The sequence below is a fragment of the Typopeltis vanoorti genome, chromosome 22 (assembly GCF_054136105.1).
Source record: "Typopeltis vanoorti isolate ZY-2024b chromosome 22, IOZ_Tvanoo_1.0, whole genome shotgun sequence".
In the NCBI taxonomy this organism is placed as follows: domain Eukaryota; kingdom Metazoa; phylum Arthropoda; class Arachnida; order Uropygi; family Thelyphonidae; genus Typopeltis; species Typopeltis vanoorti.
Window position 1 is genome coordinate 13194676 of NC_143570.1, and position 20074 is coordinate 13214749.

General features: G+C 36.8%; 1 protein-coding gene across 7 annotated transcripts in view; it reads right to left on the bottom strand.

Annotated features, from left to right (window-relative positions):
- LOC150094164 (tight junction protein ZO-3-like) overlaps positions 1–20074 on the bottom strand; it is a 528478-nt gene that overhangs the window by 388110 nt on the left and 120294 nt on the right. For all 7 annotated transcript variants that reach the window (XM_090411771.1, XM_090411769.1, XM_090411767.1 and 4 more), the window contains exon 5: positions 1622–1724. In XM_090411771.1, the coding sequence (XP_090267897.1) occupies positions 1622–1724 (103 nt within the window). The remainder of the gene's footprint in view (positions 1–1621; positions 1725–20074) is intronic.

Below are 20074 nucleotides of genomic sequence, written 5' to 3' on the forward strand. Positions count from 1 at the left end.
AATCCTATTCATAGCTTTACTCATAATGAGAGATGGTTAGATGACTCAAACTTCAAAATCTTCTATGGACAATGCCCTAAACACTGATTTATACATTTTCGAGTGATTGAGCATAGTGAATTTTAATGCTACCAAAACACAATTCTTTCTTATTTTCTGGAAGAAACTCCATGCTTCACTCTCCCACATTTGTGCTAACATTCTGCTCATATCAAAGATCAGTTTTCTCTTTTTAGTTGAATTTTGCATCTAGCTTATCCATGCATCAACAGCCTCTTTAGCCTCCAAAAAGTTTGTATTCTTTTTTTCTTTTAAACAATACTTCTATTCTGCTCAACTCCTAAAACTTCATAAATCCTAAATCTATCCAACCTTGGAATATTATTTTCGCATTTGGGATGGTGCACAAAAAATCCCCCTTCAGAATGCACGATTGTATCCAGAAGAGAGCCATTTGCTTCATAAATTACCCCTTCTCCTTCAACCATGACTCTTGCAAATAGCTTTTCCACAGATACTCTGTTTCTGCATTGTCTTTTCTGTAGGTATTTCTATGGATGTTGCTCTATTGAAATGACCACCACCATTCTTCAAATCATAAAATGCAAGCAGCTACTGGTCAATATCCATATATAGCTCAGGTACAAAACTCACCAAACCAACTTCTTCAACTCTTCCTTCATTCTATATGCCTCTATTCTCTAGAACAATTTTCTCCATACTGTTTTCCCAACGAATATAATTCTCAACTTTTAAAGAAACACACTGACAGATTCCTTTCCTCTCTATGATCACTTACCCATAGATCTATCATGCTATAGGTTTTGATATCTCCTCTGTGTTGGGTTGACACACACACACACACACACACACACACACACACACACACACACACACACACACACACACACACACACACACACAAATTTAGAATAAGAATCTGAATAGGACTCTGATATTACTTACTACATCTGAATTACTACTGTACCTAGATTTGATTGCCTTAATTTCTATGAGATGTGGAAGCAGTGGAAAGGATTCAGAGGAAAAAATCCAAAATGGTAACCGATTTGTGGAGTGCTCTCAAACACAGCAAAATTCAATATATTACCAAATGGGAGGGAACAAAAGGTCACTCCTGTTAAGTTATGGCTAGAAAAAGTGTGAAGAATAGATTTTTGTTGGAACAGTGAACGAACAGAATGGGTTGCCAGAGGCAGTTGTGAGTGCTCTATAAGTGAATGAGTTTAAGTAGAGGTGTGATAGGAATTGTTATTAGAAGGGGCCTCCCACAATGAGTGGGGTCAATGGAGATGCCCAAAAAAAAAAATAATAATAATAATCCATAATAGACTTGTCTAAAAAAACAACAATAAAAAAAAGATAAATATTTGTTAAAGTCAAAATACTGCTGTCAATTTTTATAATTATAAATAATAACATTCCAACTATTACAGTATATATTCACATATTTCTCACGTTCAGTATAAAATATACTTAACTGGAATAAGATGTCTGTTCAACAATTATCTTTTTTTTTTTTTCAGTTAAACTCTTTGATGTAAAATTTTAAGGAAACTTTCAAGCAAATTACATAAACACAAATACTTAAATTACTCACTAAATTAACACTGCTGCCACATTCTCGTAACACTTGAACAGCTATTGCATAGTCAACATTCTCTAGAGATATTCCATTGGCACTAACAAGACGATCATTGATCCTATAAACAGACAATAAATAATATTTAGATTTCTTTATGTTATAATTTAAAAAAATAAATAAAACATTTTAATTATAGTATTTAGACCGAATTGAGAAATGATGAGTCCATATGGTATCCTATTATCAACTGCCTCTACTTATATTTTTAATGTATTTATTTATTCTTATGGCAAAAGGAATACAAAGCAGCTACAGGTCAATGTCCAGTCTAGAAAGTCAATTCAGCACCTCATCCGTCACTTTGTGGATGTCCTGGAGGCTACCACCATGAAATTGGTGCCTTGGGCAGTCATTCACAATATGAGTAATCATCTGGTCTGACAATCTCTTTATGTAGTAGGTTGCCACATCTGCCATGGTAAGTTCTGATCCTACAGAACTAACCAGGGGAGTTGGAAGATTTGTTGGAACAATCTTCCAACAAATGGCTTCCTGGTTGAAGATCCCTGTGCTGGAAGATTGTTGGACCAGTGTTCTCTCCACATGTTAGGTGTTGATGGTAAGGCACCTGAAGAGAGTTCATCCATGGACCAGAAAGGGTTTCTTGATTTTAGGTGAAGACTAGGTGGATTTATGAGTCTGGAGCAGGGGCAGGAGTAGGTTGCTCATTACTTTATTAAATTCTTTAATCGAGATTTATCTTCTCCATATATTTAGTGGAGCAATGTTAGACAGGATAGGCAACCAGGAAGAGGGATGCTTCTCAGTGTCCCACTAATTGTGTGCATGGTAGAGTTTAGCTGGGAGTCGATAATGTTAGTGTGCACATTTCTTTCTCAGACTATTCTGTTGCAGAGAATGTGAGGGCTAGTGCAGATGACCTTAGAACTTCTACACCACAACCCCAGGTTGTTCCAGCAAGCCTTGAAATGATATTATTCCTTGTTTTAATTTTGTTGGACAGGTTGGTGATGTGCCTTTTATAGGTTGGGCTCTGTCCAGACTTACTCTAAGGTATTTCAGATGAGGCTTGTGTTCTACCATTTTGCCACAGAAAGAGAGAGAGATTGAGGTGTCGATTTGCCTCTACATTGTTCAGGTGGAATACTGTGGACACAGTTTTTGTTGGATTTGGCTTCATGTATCACTGCTTGAAGTACTCTTCCAAGATGTTCAGGTCTGTATTCAAGGTTAATTCCAGATTGGCAAAGGAGGTAGATTGGTATAGGATCGCTAGGTCACTGGCGTACATATATTTGATTGAGCTGGTATGTGGTAGGTCAGATACGTAAATGTTAAAGAGTAAAGGGCTAACACAGAGCCCTGTGGGAGACTGTTGTTGAGGAATCTGGGCCTGCTTTTTTTTTCCACCAATATGGACCCAGATCTTTCTATTGGAGAGAATGGATTCAAAAAGCTGGAAAGTATTTTTGCACCTTATAATATTGCCTAGCTTTAGGAGAAGGCCCCTGATCCAGACTGTGTCATAAGCTGATGTTAAGTCAATGAAAGTGACTCTGGATTTAAGTTTCTTCTAGAAGCCTGCTTCAATCTCTGTTGTCAGGGCCAGGAGACCTGGTCACAGCAACTTCTTCCTGGCCTGAAGCCAGCTTGTTCAATCGGGAGTGCTCTTTCAATGAGTGGTGAAATTCTTTTAAGGAGAATTGTTTCAAAGCGCTTAAAGGTGGAGCAAAGCAAGGAGAGATAGGTCATAGATTTTTGACATCATTTAGATCTTTCCCTGGTTTGGGCACTGCAATTATTTTGGCTTCCCACCACAGATTTGGTAGTTTTCCAGTTGTTATAATTTTTGAGAAAGGGCGGCCAGAGATGTTTGACCTTGTTGGCCAAGATGTTTTAGAAACTTGGGAAGGATACCATCCACTCCTGCAGCCTTGCCATTCTTGATAGAGCTGGGACATCTTGGAGGTTTTCAGCAAATGATTAGCCATTTGATCAGAAGTTATCTCTGGTGGTTTGCATGTTGTTGGTTCTGCCCCCCCCCCCCAATTTCCTCAGAAATGACCAGCTTTTCCAGCTAGATTTGGTGAAGTCAAGTTCATGGATGGTTGAGATCCATCTTTCCTTTCTATTTTTGTCCAGCGTTGCTACGAGCCCCTTAGCAACAGTTGGGTCTTCAGTTTCTTCATATTTGGCTAAAAGTTACTAATAGGCTGTGAAGTTGATGATGTATTAATTATTGAGTTGAAATTTGTTGATATTGTTCTCTCTCTCTCTGTCTATCTGTCTGTCCTCCATGTAGAAAAAATGAAATTATTTCTAATTTGTTAATTTACACTGATGAGGGTAGAAAGATTTACATAATCAGTTCTACATAAAAAGCTCTATTTAAGAAATTATTTTCATGTGGCAGTATGCTAATTTTTATTATACAAATGCTTCTTCTTTGAAACTTGCAAAAGTATTAGCCTATTTGATAATAAAACAAACTGATATATGTTTACTTTCCCTTCAATTAGGTTCGATGCCATAATGAAGCTTTCTAAAGGTTCTTCTTTTATTAATATTTTTAAATTTTAAAAAGTGACAAAATTTTCAAAATTAATTACATTTTTAAATTAATTTTGATTTTTTTTTTCTAATTTTCCATTTTTTTATTCACAGCAATGCATCACAATAGACTATATATGGTTTTTAAATTGAATTGGATGTCAGTAAGGTTGACACCAGTCATTAAATCTATCCATGGAATTATCTACAGAGTTCTGCTGGTTCTACAACCTTTTCTATGTAGAATTGCCATAAATGATAAATTAGTCATGTATTACTCCAACTTTTCTGCAAGACCCACTGCATGATAAACTTTTCCATTCCAACGTGTGCAGATATACGAATCCTTTGAAGTGCATTGTATATGACTGATTGATGATATTTTCTAGATGGATGATATTTTGTAGAAAAAATGAAATTATTTCTAATGTCTTAATTTACACTGAATGAATCATACTTCTAAGTATGAAGAAGATGGATGATATTTTCTGTGTATCATTAATAATGTTAAGTAATCACAGAAACTTTGAAGTTATCTTAATATTTTTTTTCTTCTTTTGATAAGTTACAAAAGTACCTATATTCCAAAAATGGACACCAGTGGCATCATTCGTTATGCACATTAAGAAAAGGACCTAACACCTAAGGACATTTATGAGGACATGGTATGGATAGTAAGGGAAGTGAAGCAGAGGACACCGAAATTCCACCATGGCTTATTTGTAGATGATCCTCACGTTGACTTTTCATTAGCTGCCACAACTAAAGAAAGGGTGGACAAAGTCTGAAATTTAGTAATATCAGCTGAATGAACTAGTGACATCTCATAAAACAAATAGTCAACTCCATAAAAGTGCCTGGTTTCATCAGGTCAATGCACTGTCTCGCAAGTCACTGGTGGTGATTATGGCTGTTGCTGTAACTTAATTTATTTGAACACCCATCCTATTCACCTGCTCTTGTTCCATTAGACCACCATCTCTTCCAAAACCTAAAAGAACTTGATGAAGTCAGAATACAGCTCAGATAATGTCATCTCAGCTGTGGAGATTTGAGATGTCAGATGATAGTTTCTTTGTCAATAGGATAAGACCACCTCACAATCACCGGAAGTCTGCTGATTAACATAATCTGCTGATAAGAGAACTATTGACAAATAAACAGATAACCATTCAAGTCAGTATAATCTTTTGTATTTAAGCTATGAACTTTCTTTCACTATGGAATGTGAATAATATCCTTGCATGTGTCTGTATGTATGGGGATATGTGTGTGCACGCACATGCACACCCCCTCAATGGTTCACTTTAGTGAGTACAGGAGTGGTGAATCTGAGGTACCTGTTGCTAGACCATGCCTTACTTCATATAATATACATCTGTTATATTATCTTCTGGCCTCCATCCTTCTTTCTTTTTTTTATTCTTACTCCTTTCCCCAATGCTATTGGAGTATTCAAGGGCTAGAGGTGAACTTCTCCTATTTTACTTTTTTTTTTTTGTCTCATGTGGTTGGGGGTCTGCCTTCTCTCTCACCATACACAGCTAAAACTAGAAGGCAAATATAGCAGAGGAGTGGCAAACTGGCTACATTAACACACACACACACCATGGACAGAGAATCATTATGGAGGCAAAACAATGAAGTAAATTGTGGCAGAACGAGAGGTAGCGAGACTGCAGGAGGCACAGAGAGTGAAATTGTCGGAATGCAAGATTTGATGAAACAGTTATTGAACATGGAAAAATGAAATTAGGAATATGTGGAGTGATATTAGATGAAACTAATGAAAGTGTGCGAAAGAACAGAATGAAAGAAAAAGGGTAAAAGGAAAAAAAACTGGTGATTATGATTCCAGGAGAACATTATATGGAGATTCCATAGTTACAAAACAATTAGTTAATGAGAGTCCATTGGGTCTGCTATCCAGGAAGGAGAATGAGTAGGATAATTCAGGCATGTCCAATGCCTGATGGTTGTGGAAACAAATGATCTAAGTGGACATAAGGAGCATGTGAGGATGAATATCAGGAGGTTTTTTAGAAGAGTGAAAGACAACAGTGTAGTGGGAAAGATTGTCAGTGTGTTGCTGAGATATGATGATAATTGTGACAGAGAGCCAATATCATCAATGGTATGCTAGTGGAGCTGTGTGAGGAGAAGGGAGTACAGTTTGCAGATGTATAGCATGTGTTTGAGGGAAGAATGGAATTATACAGGCGTGATGGGTTGCACTTGAATGGCTTTGGAGTGAGTGCACTGAAGAAACTGTTGCAAGATGGAAGTACAGTGTTTGTGTGTAATGAGTGCAAGAGAACAAAAGCAAGAGTTGAAGTGAAAAATTAAAAGAGTGGTATGGAAGAAACAGTGGAAACAGTAGTTGTATGAGAGATGAAGAGAGAAAGGGAATGCAAGAGGAACAGGGAAAAGGGAGGAGCCTGGATGGACAGGGAGACATGGTAGGGAGAGTGGATTTTGAAAGTAGCAGTGAATGTGTGTGTGTGTGTGTGTATGAAGATGAGTATAATGCGATGCGGGTTGGGAAGTTCAGGCTGAGCAGATATATATGGTAAGTGGTAATAAAGGTAATTGGTAGGAGCAGGTGTGGTGGGTAGATCACAACCAACAAACGGCTTGAATAGGACTGGTTATAAACCTAAAAATGAATTGTGGTGTTTGTTCGTAAATGCCAGAAGTATTAGAAATAAGGAATACGAAATTTCACTGACTGAGTTTATTCATCTCAAAATCACTGGAATAAGTGAAAGATGGTTAAATGAAGATGATATTGTAACAAATGGAAATGGAAGTATACAGTATTTTTCGTGAGGATAGAAAGGACAAGAAAGGAGTGGGAGTGCTGCTGATGATAGCAGGAAAAGTATATCCACATAAGGTTGACACAAAAGAGGAAAATAGTGATTATAAGGCAGAGTGGTGTAATGTGGAGGTTGACAGGAAGACATATTTAGATGAATATTGCTACAGGCCAGGGAATGTGGAGGGTGGAGATGAAGAAATGTATAAACAACTTGGATTAGTAAACAAAGGAAGGGTAATTATTATGGGTGATTTTAATTATGCCCATATAGATTGGAATGAAGAGAGAGCATTTGGGAATAAGGAAAATGAATTTCTCAAGCTCTTAAGAGATAACTATCTCAGACAGCATATAAAGGACAGCACATGAGGATCGAAAGTTCTAGATCTGATCATTTCATCAAAGGATGTAATATTATAAGTGGGGTTTCACACTTTCCTCCACCTGATGAGTGATCATGAAGTGATCACCTGGATTGTGGCTAGTCTTCTTCAGACTTCTGTGAGGAAAGGATATACGTGGAATTATAAGACTGCTGATCAATGGCGGCCGGTAAAAAATTTAAGTAGGGGTGTTGCATATACAAAAAAAAAAAAAAACTCATTTTTCCCTAATTAGTAACGAATTTATTAATAAATAAATTTACATATTAAAAATTCCTTTATTAAAAATATTTCATCCTCACCACGAACAAACACCAATAATAAAAGTTTCGTATCAATAGCAATGACAAGCACAAACGAATATTGGCGTTAGATCGCAGTGCTTTTGTTTTGTAATCTAACGCGTTAATCGAACAATTCCAATTATTAACTATTCAATGAATGTCAAAACATAAGCTGTAACCTTTAACGTGTTGTATTGCATTTATATAATGTTGTAAGCATTGTTATTATTTATAAACACAAACAAAATTTAAACTTTTAATTTTTTCCTTGGGGGTGCTGCAGTGTCGCAGTGCTTATGTACTGGCTGCTACTGCTGCTGATTATGACAAGCTTAGGAGACAGCCTGGAGATATAACATGGAATGAGGATTTGAGCAGTAAGGAAATAAATGCTGTTTGGGAATTGACAATGAAATACTTAACAGCATCAATGTGTGAATGTATATTCTGAAGGCCAAAAGGCTGAATAAAGTAGGTGTAAAATGGATGAATGAAGAGCTAAAGCTAAAGCATAAAATATGGAAGAAGAAGAAGATACTTTGGAGAAAGTACAAGATGAATAGTTATAATAATTAGTTACATGAAGAGTATAAAGAACAAGCCAGGATAGTGACTCAGTAAGAAAAACAAAAGTGCAGTATGAGCAGAAATTGGCAAATCTGCCGAAGAAAATCCTAGAAAGATTTTTTAGATATGTGGCAAGCAGAAGAAAGAATGATCATGGTAAGATGATGTTAATGGATGAAAATGGTAGAATGGTAACTGCTACAGAAGACATTGTTGAGGTATTCAGTGATCAATTTATAAGGGTGTTTCATCTTGATTAGGGTGGAATCATGAGGAACTTAAGTGTATTGGACATAGGAGAGGATGACTTAATTGTGAGTGAGTGAGCAGGAGGTATTTGAGGAAATAAATAACCTTGATGTAAATAAGACAATAGGATTTGACAACATATCATTATGCATCTTAAGGGAATGTTCCAGGGAACTGGCAGTAGCATTGGCCTACCTTTTAATAAGTCTTAAAAAAGCAGGTAAAGAAGTAAAAAGCAGATATTCCACTGCATAAAGGTGGTGATAAGGCTGTGGCTATGCTATAAATTATAGGCCAATCTATATATCTGGAGTTGTGATGAAGGTACTGGAGAGATCTGTAAGAAGCAGGATATGGAAATGGGCTGGTAACAGCAGTCTTCTCTGTGGTTATCAGCATGGGTTTGTTAAAGGGAGATCATGTTTTACTAACTTATGTATTATAACAAGATGAAAAATACAGGGGAGATGCATATACAATGGTGCACTTGCATTTTGTAAAATACTTTTGATAGACTGCAACACAACAAGCTGGTAAACAAATTGAAACAGATGGGATTGGATAACAGCCTTCTGAGTTGGATCAGTGACTGGCTATGAGATAGATATCAGAAAGTTGTATATGGGAGTGCAGTATACCAAAAGAAAAAGGTCACTAGTGTTGTACCACAAGGGTCAGATTTAGGACCACTGTTGTTCGATTTGTATGTTAATGATATTGGGATGGGTTTAACTAGTGATATGCAGCTGTTTGTAGATGATGAAAAACTGGGGAGAGCAATGCAGAATCAAGAAGATGATGTGGCCTTACAAGAGGACTTGAATAGATTGCGTGAATGGGCAGGTAAGTGGAACAGTCAGGTCAATGTCGCAAAGTGTAAGGTTTAAGATTTGGTAAGCAACAATGGGAAGCAAAGTATACACTTGGTAGGAAAATTTAAAAGTAGAGGAGATGAGAGATCTAGGAGTGATGGTGGACAAGGACCTGAAATTCAGGGGCCAAATTGCACAAGTTGTGTAGACATCATATTAGATAATGGCAATGATGCAGAGGACCCTGACATACAGAAATAAAGATGTTATGATGCCATTGTATAAGGTCTTGATCAGGCCTCACATGAATTATTGTGCACAGATTTGGTCACTGGGTTTTCATGGTGATGAGGATATGCTGGAAAGGAATTATCAAATTTATGCTCTAGATCAATCCCATGATGATAAAGAATTAGATACTTTCTACCAGCAAAATAACAGGAATTTATTGATGAAAACAAACAAAAACGACCATCCTAATAACGATTAGAAACTTCAGTGCCAAGGTTGGGAGGTTTACACCAGATATTAAAGATATGATGGGCAAAAATTGGAGTGGATGAGCGAAATTAAAGGGGCAAAAGATTGTTGTAATTCTCTAAACATAACAATCTATTACCTCAAGCAACATATTTTTCCATAGACCATCACACAAATACACATGGATATCTCCAAATGGTATGATTAAAAATTGTATTGATTACATTCTGATAAAAAAATTACAAGAAATCCTCAATCCACAATAAAAATATTAAAGAAACCAGATGTTGATTCTGATCATGAATTACCAGCTGCAAAATTGAAGTTGAAATTTAAAAACAGCAAACCAATGACTCTAAGCAATACTATTAACATAACAAAACTGAAAAATACAACTATACAAAACAACTACAGAAACATAGCAGAAACAGAGTTAAAGAATAAAACCTTTGACAATGTAGAAAATACATGGAAACAGAGCAGAGCAGTTATGGTAAAAGCCACAAGATAAAACTGTGGTACAACAATCGGAGCAAATAACAAATGGATAACCTCAGAAATTTTGGAAACTTAGAAGGAAAAAAAAAGAGCTGCAAAAAATACTTTGAACAGAGAATATACAAAGTAAAATAAGCAACATTATAAAAGACTGAAAAACAAAATAGAATGTACAGGTCTGCCAAAAATGCTTGGTTGGAAGAAAAAGTAAAAATGTGTAAAGAAGCCAATAAAGGAAAGAAAAAAAAATGACAGCAAGACTTCATAGTGCAGATCCCTTAATTTTCCCATTGCCAAAACACCTTTGTGGGCAGGTGCATCGTCCTGATGAAAGATGATTTTTTTTCTTCTGCAAACCGGGTCGTTTCTCACGAATTTTTTCGTCTAGTCTGAAGAAAAATAAAACAGGGACGTCCTCTTAAACGATTCAACGATGACTTCTAAGGCTGGAACAGGCAATGCTAGGCCTAAATCCTTGATATGCATGATGATGATGATTTTGGTAACCTCTGTGGAGTCAGACTTATCGTGGGAGGCCTACTCGAAGCAACATCTATCATAATGAGCTTTGAAGTGATATATGCTACCTGCATTCACAATGTACTACAGTGATGCATTCCACTCACTAAGAACTCTCCATGTAAAAATTCTACTCCCCACACTCTTCTTCACCACATCTTTATACAACTTCCAGGAATGGCCTTTCGTTCTTCCCATCTTAACATCCACTCTTTTTAGAATTCCTTCTGTATTAATCTGATGGAATCCTTTAACTAACTTGAAGGTCATTATCATATCTCTTCTTTTCCTTCTATCCACCAACCTCTGTAATCCACATTCTCTCAAACATTCTTCATAACGAACACTCCAGAGTCCTGATATCATTTTGGTTATTCATCTTTGGACCCCTCTCTAGTGTTTCTACATCACAATGAAAACTAGGTAACCAAATCTGAGCACAATAATCCATATGTGGTCTGACAAATGCATTATATAGAGGCACTACCACCTTCTTATTCCTACCTTGCAATGTACTTTTTATCATAGCAGCAACACGATGTGCAATCTTTGTAACACTTGCGATGTGCCCTCGGAACTTCAGTCCAAGATCTCGAATCTCATCCACTTCCTGAAGTACAGCTCCACCAATACAGTACATAGCTTTATATTTCTGTATCCCAAAGTATAACACTTTGCATTTATTCATATTAAAACTGCAACCCCACTCATTTGTCCAAGCTAAAAGTCTCTTCAAATCTTCCTGTAGAGAATTAACATACTCCTGATATTAAAAGTTTTTCCACTTGGTACTATAAATTAAAGATGCCAAGAAATTATATTCTTGGTTTAATACTAAAGCAAGTGATGTGAAGTCATTCGCCTCTTTATACGAGTCAGCCACTCCTGAAATTAATTACTTCAGGTGCAAACTTTGTTTGCTTACACTTGGATGAAAGATTAAACCAATAATATAATTTCTTGGCATCTTTAATTTCTAGTATAACCAAGTGGAAAAACTTCCAACATCTATCTCTAAAGGTATGGCACCTTTGGGCTACCTCATATATGGAAATATGACTTCTGCTTTACTTCAACCTTGGTATCACTTCTGGGTCTGGCTCCTACTGATGTGCTTTTGTGCTGAAGTGGTTGCTTTCCCTGAGAATATGAGAGGCCCTGCTGAGTAGTGGAGGTGGGCCTGCCATTGGGCAGAGCCGCCACCCCCCCCCCCTGCTGAGGGCTCTTCTCGGTGTGCAGGTGGGCCTGTCACTGCTTGGAACTACTGCTGAGTTGAGTAATTTGAGGGATCACAAGTTTTTGGAGAGGTATTCCCACACTTAAACATACCTCAATAAAAGCCAAAACTGGTCTGGGTAGTGATCCTTCCCATAATGCACAGTACTATACATGTCCATAAGAATATGTGCTTTGCATTATGGGAAACTAAGGCAAGTCATGTGAAAGCATTAGCCATTATATATAATATGATATAATATATATATATAATACGAGTTGCCCAGTCCTGAAATTACTTCAGCACAATCTTTGTTTGCTTGCACTTGGATTAAGGATTAAATCAAGAATATGATTTCTTGGCATCTTTAAGATGTTGAAAGTTTATTTTTCACTTGGTTAGACTATAATAAATTTAGTTTAATCCTTTATCCAAGTGTGAGCAAACAAAGTTTGTGCCTGAAAATATCTTCAGGACTGGGGTAAGGTAGTACAAAACCGTGCAAATCATAGCAAAGGTGGACCAAGCTAACATCGCTCCTATCTCAGTATCTCCCATAATGCAAAACACATCTCCTTGCGGATATGTACAATGTTATGGGAGATAGGAGTGATGTTAGCTTGGTCCACCTTTGCTATGAGTTTCCCGGTGCTGTACTACCCTACCCCAGTCCTGAAGATATTTTCAGGCACAAACTTTGTTTGCTCATACTTGGATAAAGGATTAAACTAAATTTATTATAGTCTAACCAAGTGAAAAATAAACTTTCAACATCTTTCTCTAAATCCAGAGTAATTTAATAAAAAGGTGGCACACCTTTTGGCAACTCCTATAGGTAAAGATGACCTTGCCATTGCTTCTGGGCCTGGCTCCTACTGAAGAGACCTCAATAAAGGTCGAAACTAGTCTGGGTAGTGGCCCTTCCCTTAACGTATAACATTGTACATATCCACAAGGAGATGTGTTTTGCATTATGGGAGATACTGATATAGGAGTGATATTAGCTTGGTCCACCTTTGCTACGAGTTGCCCGGTGTTGTACTACCTTATCCCGGTCCTGAAGATATTTTCAGGCGCAAACTTTGTTTGTTCAAACTTGGATAAAGGATTAAACTAAATTTATTATGGCATCTTTAATTTATACTATTCCTGATAATTCTACCTAACTTTGCTTCATCGGCAAACATTTGAAGATCCCCAGTCAATCCACATGAAATATCATTAACAAAAAAGTTAAACAGCAGGATCCCAAAAACAGATCCCTGAGGCATGCCACTGGTCACCTTCCTTTTCTGAGACTGCTCCATCATACATAACTTGCTGGTATTATTCAGAAAGCCAATCTCTGATTCATCTAATTAATATACTATTTCCTATTCTCTGTAGCTTGTACACCAACTTATCATGTGGTAATCTATCAAATGCTTTTATAAAAGAATTAACAAAAACACCCCACTCAAAATGAAAGGCAAAAATAATATTGAAACTGGAAGAATTCAAGAGATTAAAAAAAAATTTGGAAAAAATATTATCTGATACTTTTCCAGAGGGAAGAGACAGGAAAAACACAAAGAAACAGAAAAATCACCACCTGTAAGAAAAGAAAGTTTGAATTCAATAAACCAAATGAACTTGTCTAAGTCACCTGGTTATGATTAACTTCCTACTGAACTGTGAAATATAGTGGCAAAGCAGCCATCAATTTCCTGCTTAAACGTTTTAACTAAATACTACATACTGGTGAAATTCCAGATGACTGGAAGACAGGCATCATAATACAAATGTTCAAAATGGTAGATAAACGAAAGTGTGAAAATTATAAACCCATAACATTGCTATGTCATAGCTACAAAGTCTTCGCATGCATTATACAAAATAGAATTGAGGGTTTAATGAATGAGACAACAGAAGATCAAGCAGGCTTCAGACCTAGGAAGTCAACTATAAACCATATTTTTACAGTTAACAGCCTTGCCAAAAAGTACTGAGCATACAACTTACCTATATACTGCAATTTTATTGACTTCAATCAAACATTTCATTCTACTGACAGGAACAAAATGATAAGCACCTTACAATCTATAAGGGTCAAAGCTGTATAACTGAGAGGAGACCTCCACATCGCCTTTAAAGGAATGCGAAGAACCGAACAGGGCTTCTGACCTAATATCCAATCCTCACCTTCTCGTGGTGCACCCTGTTGGGTATCTACCTGGATACTGAATGAATGAGGATGGGCTAGCAATTTGGGATTTAGCTGACCAAATTGTATTCTTATTGGCTTAAACTAATATACAAAATGATGGTACAACATGACAAAATTTCATGCCGGCTGGGGCGTCGCCGGTTAAACAAGGCCCACGTTGTTTTTGCCAGGGAACCAGGGCAAACAGCGAAAAGTCAGCTACTGGAACAAATCTGAAATCACCAGAGTTAAAGATCGATACTATCAACATAAGAAGCCTGAATGGCAAAGAAATGGAGCAAGCTGAGGAATTAGATATGTACTATCAACATAATAGGGGTGACTGAAACAAAAAAAGACAAAAACTGGTGAGATCCTTCTGAGCAATAAATACAAAATGTTATATTCAGACAATGACAATCAAGGAAAAGAAGGAGTAGCTATTGTATTCAACACTAAATACGAGGCTAATCTTCTTGAATGACAGGCAGTCTCAAATAGAGTGATGTGGGCAAATATCAGAATGGGAGAACTGGACAATGAGACTTATTTGTGCCTATGGTTCCCACAGAAGGTTCTACTAAGGTAGAAGTGGAGGAATTTTTAATGCTTTAGAGAAAGCATCTGACACAATGAAAAAGGAAAAGTTGGTCCTTGTTGGGGATCTAAATAGCAGAGTAGGAAATGATTATCAGACATACAAAAATATATTGGGAAAATTTGGAGAAAAGAGCAAAGCAATGGCAAATATGTTGGATTTCTGCTCAGGTCATGGACTGGTTATTACTAACACCATGTTCCATCATAAAAATGTGTACAAATTCACATGAAGAGAAGAAGCAAGAAATAAGAAAAGTCTCATTGACTATGTTATTGTTGATAGTGATGTTTTCTCCCTGGTGCAGGACACCAAAGTGTACAGAAGATTTGAAATTGGAAATGATCACTATTTAGTCTTGAGCAGGATAAAATTGAATTTCATATTGAAAAGAAGAACATGTAAGAAAGTTTTAAAGTGAATAAAAGTTGAGCAGCTCTCAGATGTGAACTGTAGACTAAAATACACAAAGATTATTGAAGAAAAAAATGAGAGAGTTTGAGAACAGGAACCAAACCTTGGAGATTCAGTGGTAAGCCTTGAAGAAAACCCTGATTGATTCAGCCAGAGAGGCATGTGGTGAGTTTGTCTGCAAGGATAGAAAAATCAGAACTCCATGGTGGACTCAGGGAGTTAAAGAGGCAGTGAAGGAAAAGAAGAAAGCATATCAAAAGTTCCTGGCAAATAAGGAAAATGACCCAGAGGAAGACCAAGATATAGGTGGTTTGATAAGATACAAAGTGCCTTAGATGACAGAAATATAAGATCTGATAATATTAGAGTCTTGACAAGTAACAGACTGATTTGGAGGAAAATTGTAGATAGGAAGTTAGTAACGATGTACATTTTTTCATGTAGTACTACCATATCCTGTACACCCACTGAGGGTACATGGCAGGAATTTGATGATGATCTATAATGTCAGATTCAGAAATACAAACCTTTATTATGAATTATTATAAAGATACCAAAGTAATTGTCAAGTTTAATAAAATAAAAACAAATGCAAAGTAAAAAAAGGAGTCATACAGTGTTGTTGCTCTCACCAAATTTATTTGCTGTTTATCTCAAAGAAATATGTGCCTTCATAGCACAATTGGAAGAAAGTGTAACATTGTGCCCTTCGAATGGAAAAGACCTGCGTTTGATTCTAGTCATGAAGAGGGGAATCCTTATACGAGCTCTTTCAATTGAAGGTGAGTTAGCCAATCTCATACGGAGACAGAAGGGTATTTTCTTCTGGAAACTCAGGTTTTTCATCCCACATACAGACAAATCAGCCTTCAGAACACATACAATTTACAGACAAAAAAATACTGTTGTTTGTGATGATTTACAGTAGATGGTGTTGATGGTTGTGGTGTCATAGTAGGAGAATTAAGTAGTAGTAGTGGAGAGGGATGAGATGTATTTAGCAAAGTAGAGAAGATTTCCCTCCTGCGATGAGTCCTTGGACTCCCTGGAGGTGTCACGTAATAATAATAACATGCAAAATCACAGACGAAGAATCAGGTCTACAAATAAATAGCACGAATATCAGTCACATTAAATATGCAGATGATATTATTATTCTTATAGAATCTACAGCACAGCTGGAAAATATAATAAAAATTTTAAATGAAGAGTGCAAAATATTTGGAATGAAGATAATCTAAGCAAAACAAAAAGAATGAAAATAGGAAGAGAAGGGAAAACTTTTAACAAACTTAGATAATCATATGCTCGTACAGGTGAAGCAATTTATGTATCTTTGCAGCCTCATTACTCATAAAATCAATATCCCAGAAACAGTAAAATACGGACTTAATATAGGATGGTCTAATATGAATAAATTAAATAAAATATGGAAAAATAACAGCATTTCAAAAAGCCTCCAACTAATACTGTATAAAATTATTATTTACCTGCAACATATGGAGCCAAGACATTGAGACTCAATCAGAAAGAAATGCAGAAAATCAGAGCATTCAAACTGAAATGATTAAGAAAAATAAACAAGACTTACTGGTCAGAACCCAAAACAAATGAGCAAGTCAAAAAGAAATTAAACCATAAAAAGATATCATAGATATAATTCTTAAATGACAAGATGGTTTAGGCACCTCCAGATAATGCTCTCTAGATAACTAATCAAATACAGCCTTGAATGGAATCACTGAAGAAAGAACATAAGAGGCAGACCAAAAAGAAATTGATTAGGCTTTGAAGAAAAAGTCACAATTATCAAGTGAGAAAGATGACAGAAAGGGCCAGAAATCTCATTCCATCACCTGATGGATGAGAAAGAATATATATATATATTTTTTTTTTATGATAAGCCCATACACAAAAGGTTGGTTGATAATTTATTATAATACATTAGTACCATATATGGGTAATTGGTTGGGAAAGGAGAAACCTGTTTACGTTTGATTTAGATGCCTGTATATTGTATTTCTTGGGAAATATATCAGAAGGGAGGGAGACTGTTCCACAGTACAGCTGTAGCATGGATGAAGGAGGAAACTTATTCTGTGAGTTTCAAGGTGTACTGTGAAAGGATGTTGGGTGGCAGCTGTATGTGTTCCAATGGGCTCAGTATGAACACATACTTTTTTTTTGTGAAAGTGGGGGGGGTGAGTTGTCAAGAGATAGGTCATTTATCAATCTAATTGCTCTCCTCTGTATTAAGCCAAGCATTCTGGGGGAGCTTTCAGGAGCTCCACTCTAAATGTGGAGCAGTATTCGATAGCTGGGCAGATTTATGATTTGTATATGGTTAACAGCTATTCAGAAGTGAAGCAACATCTTGAGTGAAAGAGAAATCTTAGTTTTTTGGAAGCTGAAGATGTAATGGTTGTGATGTGTTAATGCCAGGAGAGGCTTAATGTCTGGGTAATTTCAAGAAGAGAAATCTCATCATGTCTGGAAAGTTGAGTGTTATCAAAAATAATACTGGGGGAAAATGGTTTTGTGAGAAATAAGACAGACCTGGGTTTTACTAGCATTGAAATTGACAAGGTTATCTGAGTACCATTGGAGGATGGCTTGGAGATCAGAAATGAGGGCAGTGGTGGTTGATGGTCTGTAGGTTGAGGTGAGTGGTGTGAATGGTTGGGGGAGAATTTACCACTGAAGTTATGTGTGCATTGGAGGCAAAGTGTGAAGCCAAGAGATTGGCTTTTTCTGTGGATGGTGATGCAATAGAGCCATCTGGGTATGATAGGGATGGGAATAGTGTTGGGCAAAAGTTACAACCAACTGCTTTGGGAAGAGACCAAAAGTCATAGTTGCCATTTGGACAGGCTGCAAGTTTCCTGCTTTTTGTCCATTCAAATTCTGTTTTGGAAGCATTGATAGTTTCTTGCATCTTTTCGGGCTTGGGTATAAACGTTGAAAGAGAATGATGTTCTTGATGTAAGCCAGTTGTGGTATACTTGATTTTTCATTTGTACAGCCTTGGCACATCTTTTAGAGAACCAGGGTTTAGTTAGGGAACGGCAGTTCAGAGAAGAAGTGTGGGGAATGTATGTTTCGATGCCAGTGAGGATTACTTTGGTGATACGTTTGGTGCATATGTTTGGATTGGAAGACCGAAAACAATAGTCCAACCATGGGAATGAGGCATAGAAATCATGCAGGCTGTCCCACTTAGCACTGTTATAATGCCAAACTACTCTTGTATGGGAATAGTTGTTTAAGCATTGTTGCATGGGTGAGGAGATGAACACTAGATTGTGGTTGGAATTACCCCCTGGGTAATTCCAACTTCACTACATTCACTGTGCATTTGGAAGAGTCATTGGTGAGGAAGAGATTGGGTGTTTTTGGAGTGTTTCAGGTTATCTGGTATTCTAGTTGGCATGTGAACAATTTGTGTAAGATTGTTAGTGATGGCAGATGTTTCAGTATTTCTGCCTGCAAGATCTGTACAACTGGAGAAGAAAAGCCAATTGGTGTTGTGACATTAAAATGCCCTAGGAGGATGATTTTGCTGTTAGGGGAGGAACTGAGGAAAATCAATTTTTAAGGAGAGAAAATTAAAGAGCTCAAAGTGATTGTGGCATTGGGAGAGCAATAGAGACAGCAAATGAATCTGACTGAGTGGGAAAGAGATATTTTCAACCAAAGAAGGTCAAAGTTGGGCAATTCTAGGTTAGGTGCTCTCTGGCAAGGTATGTCAGAACAGATATATGTGCAGATGCCACCCTTTGGTCAAAAGGAATTAAAGATTGTGAGGTTGGAAGGTTGAGATGAACAGTGCTGGGGGAGGCGAGATTTGAGTTTCTGCTAAAAAGGAGTAGCAGAGTTTGGTGAACTGAAGATGCCAATGGATGCTATTAAGGTTGGAGTTCAGGCCAATGTGCAAGGTTCTGTGGAACATATATTTGGCTGCAAGGGTCTTGCACATTTCCAATACAGTGCCTGCATACTTGTTTCCATGGTGGCTGCTTGGCTGTTAGTGGTGTTCACTTGATTTTTACATTAATTTAATTTGTTTGTAGTTGATCCAACTGTTGTCTCCATTTTGGCATTTTTCTTCAAGTTGTCTTCGAAATTGGCATCCTTTTCGAATTGATCCTTCATGGTTTAATCAGAATAGATCTTAAAATACACAGACCAAACTGGATGGAGTAGAAAATTTAAGGTGGGTGAAGGTTAGTAGCAACAGAAATATTAAGTTAGTTGAGCACATATGCGTGGTTGGGAGCAAGTGTCCTTGAACTTGTTATTTACCACCATTATTAATTTCGACATGCTTGTTGGTGTGTCACATTTCACTTTTTTTTTTTTTTTCGGTAACTTTGGTTTTACAGTTGCTACACTTCATATTGTGATTGGGTTTGTCAATGATCGAAAGCATTAAGATGACAAAACTCGAGGTACTCTTTCATCGTTGGCCTTTGTTGCCATCTTTACTTCATACAGTAGGCATAGCAGGTGCTTGCATGAGTAAGTTTTTAATTGTAAGGATAACTGATTTGATGGACTATAGGTACTTACATGTTGTGCAGAAGTAATTGGCTCCTTAATATCCACTGCTAGTTTCCATTTACTGATTATTTTGCACAAAAAATACTTATAATAACGATACAATGTGGGAGCACAAGTTTAGAGTAGCTTATTCACAAGTGCCATGTGCAGTGATGACATATATGGTTTGAAAAAAATTTTAACTAGCTTTCCAGTCAGGCAAATAATTCACTAGTCAAATGTCAGCCTGAAGGAGACTTGGTCAATTTATAAGTTTTTGTTAATACCACAACTAATTTTTTTCTTGTGTAACTACAGCAGTGTTGAAGCAA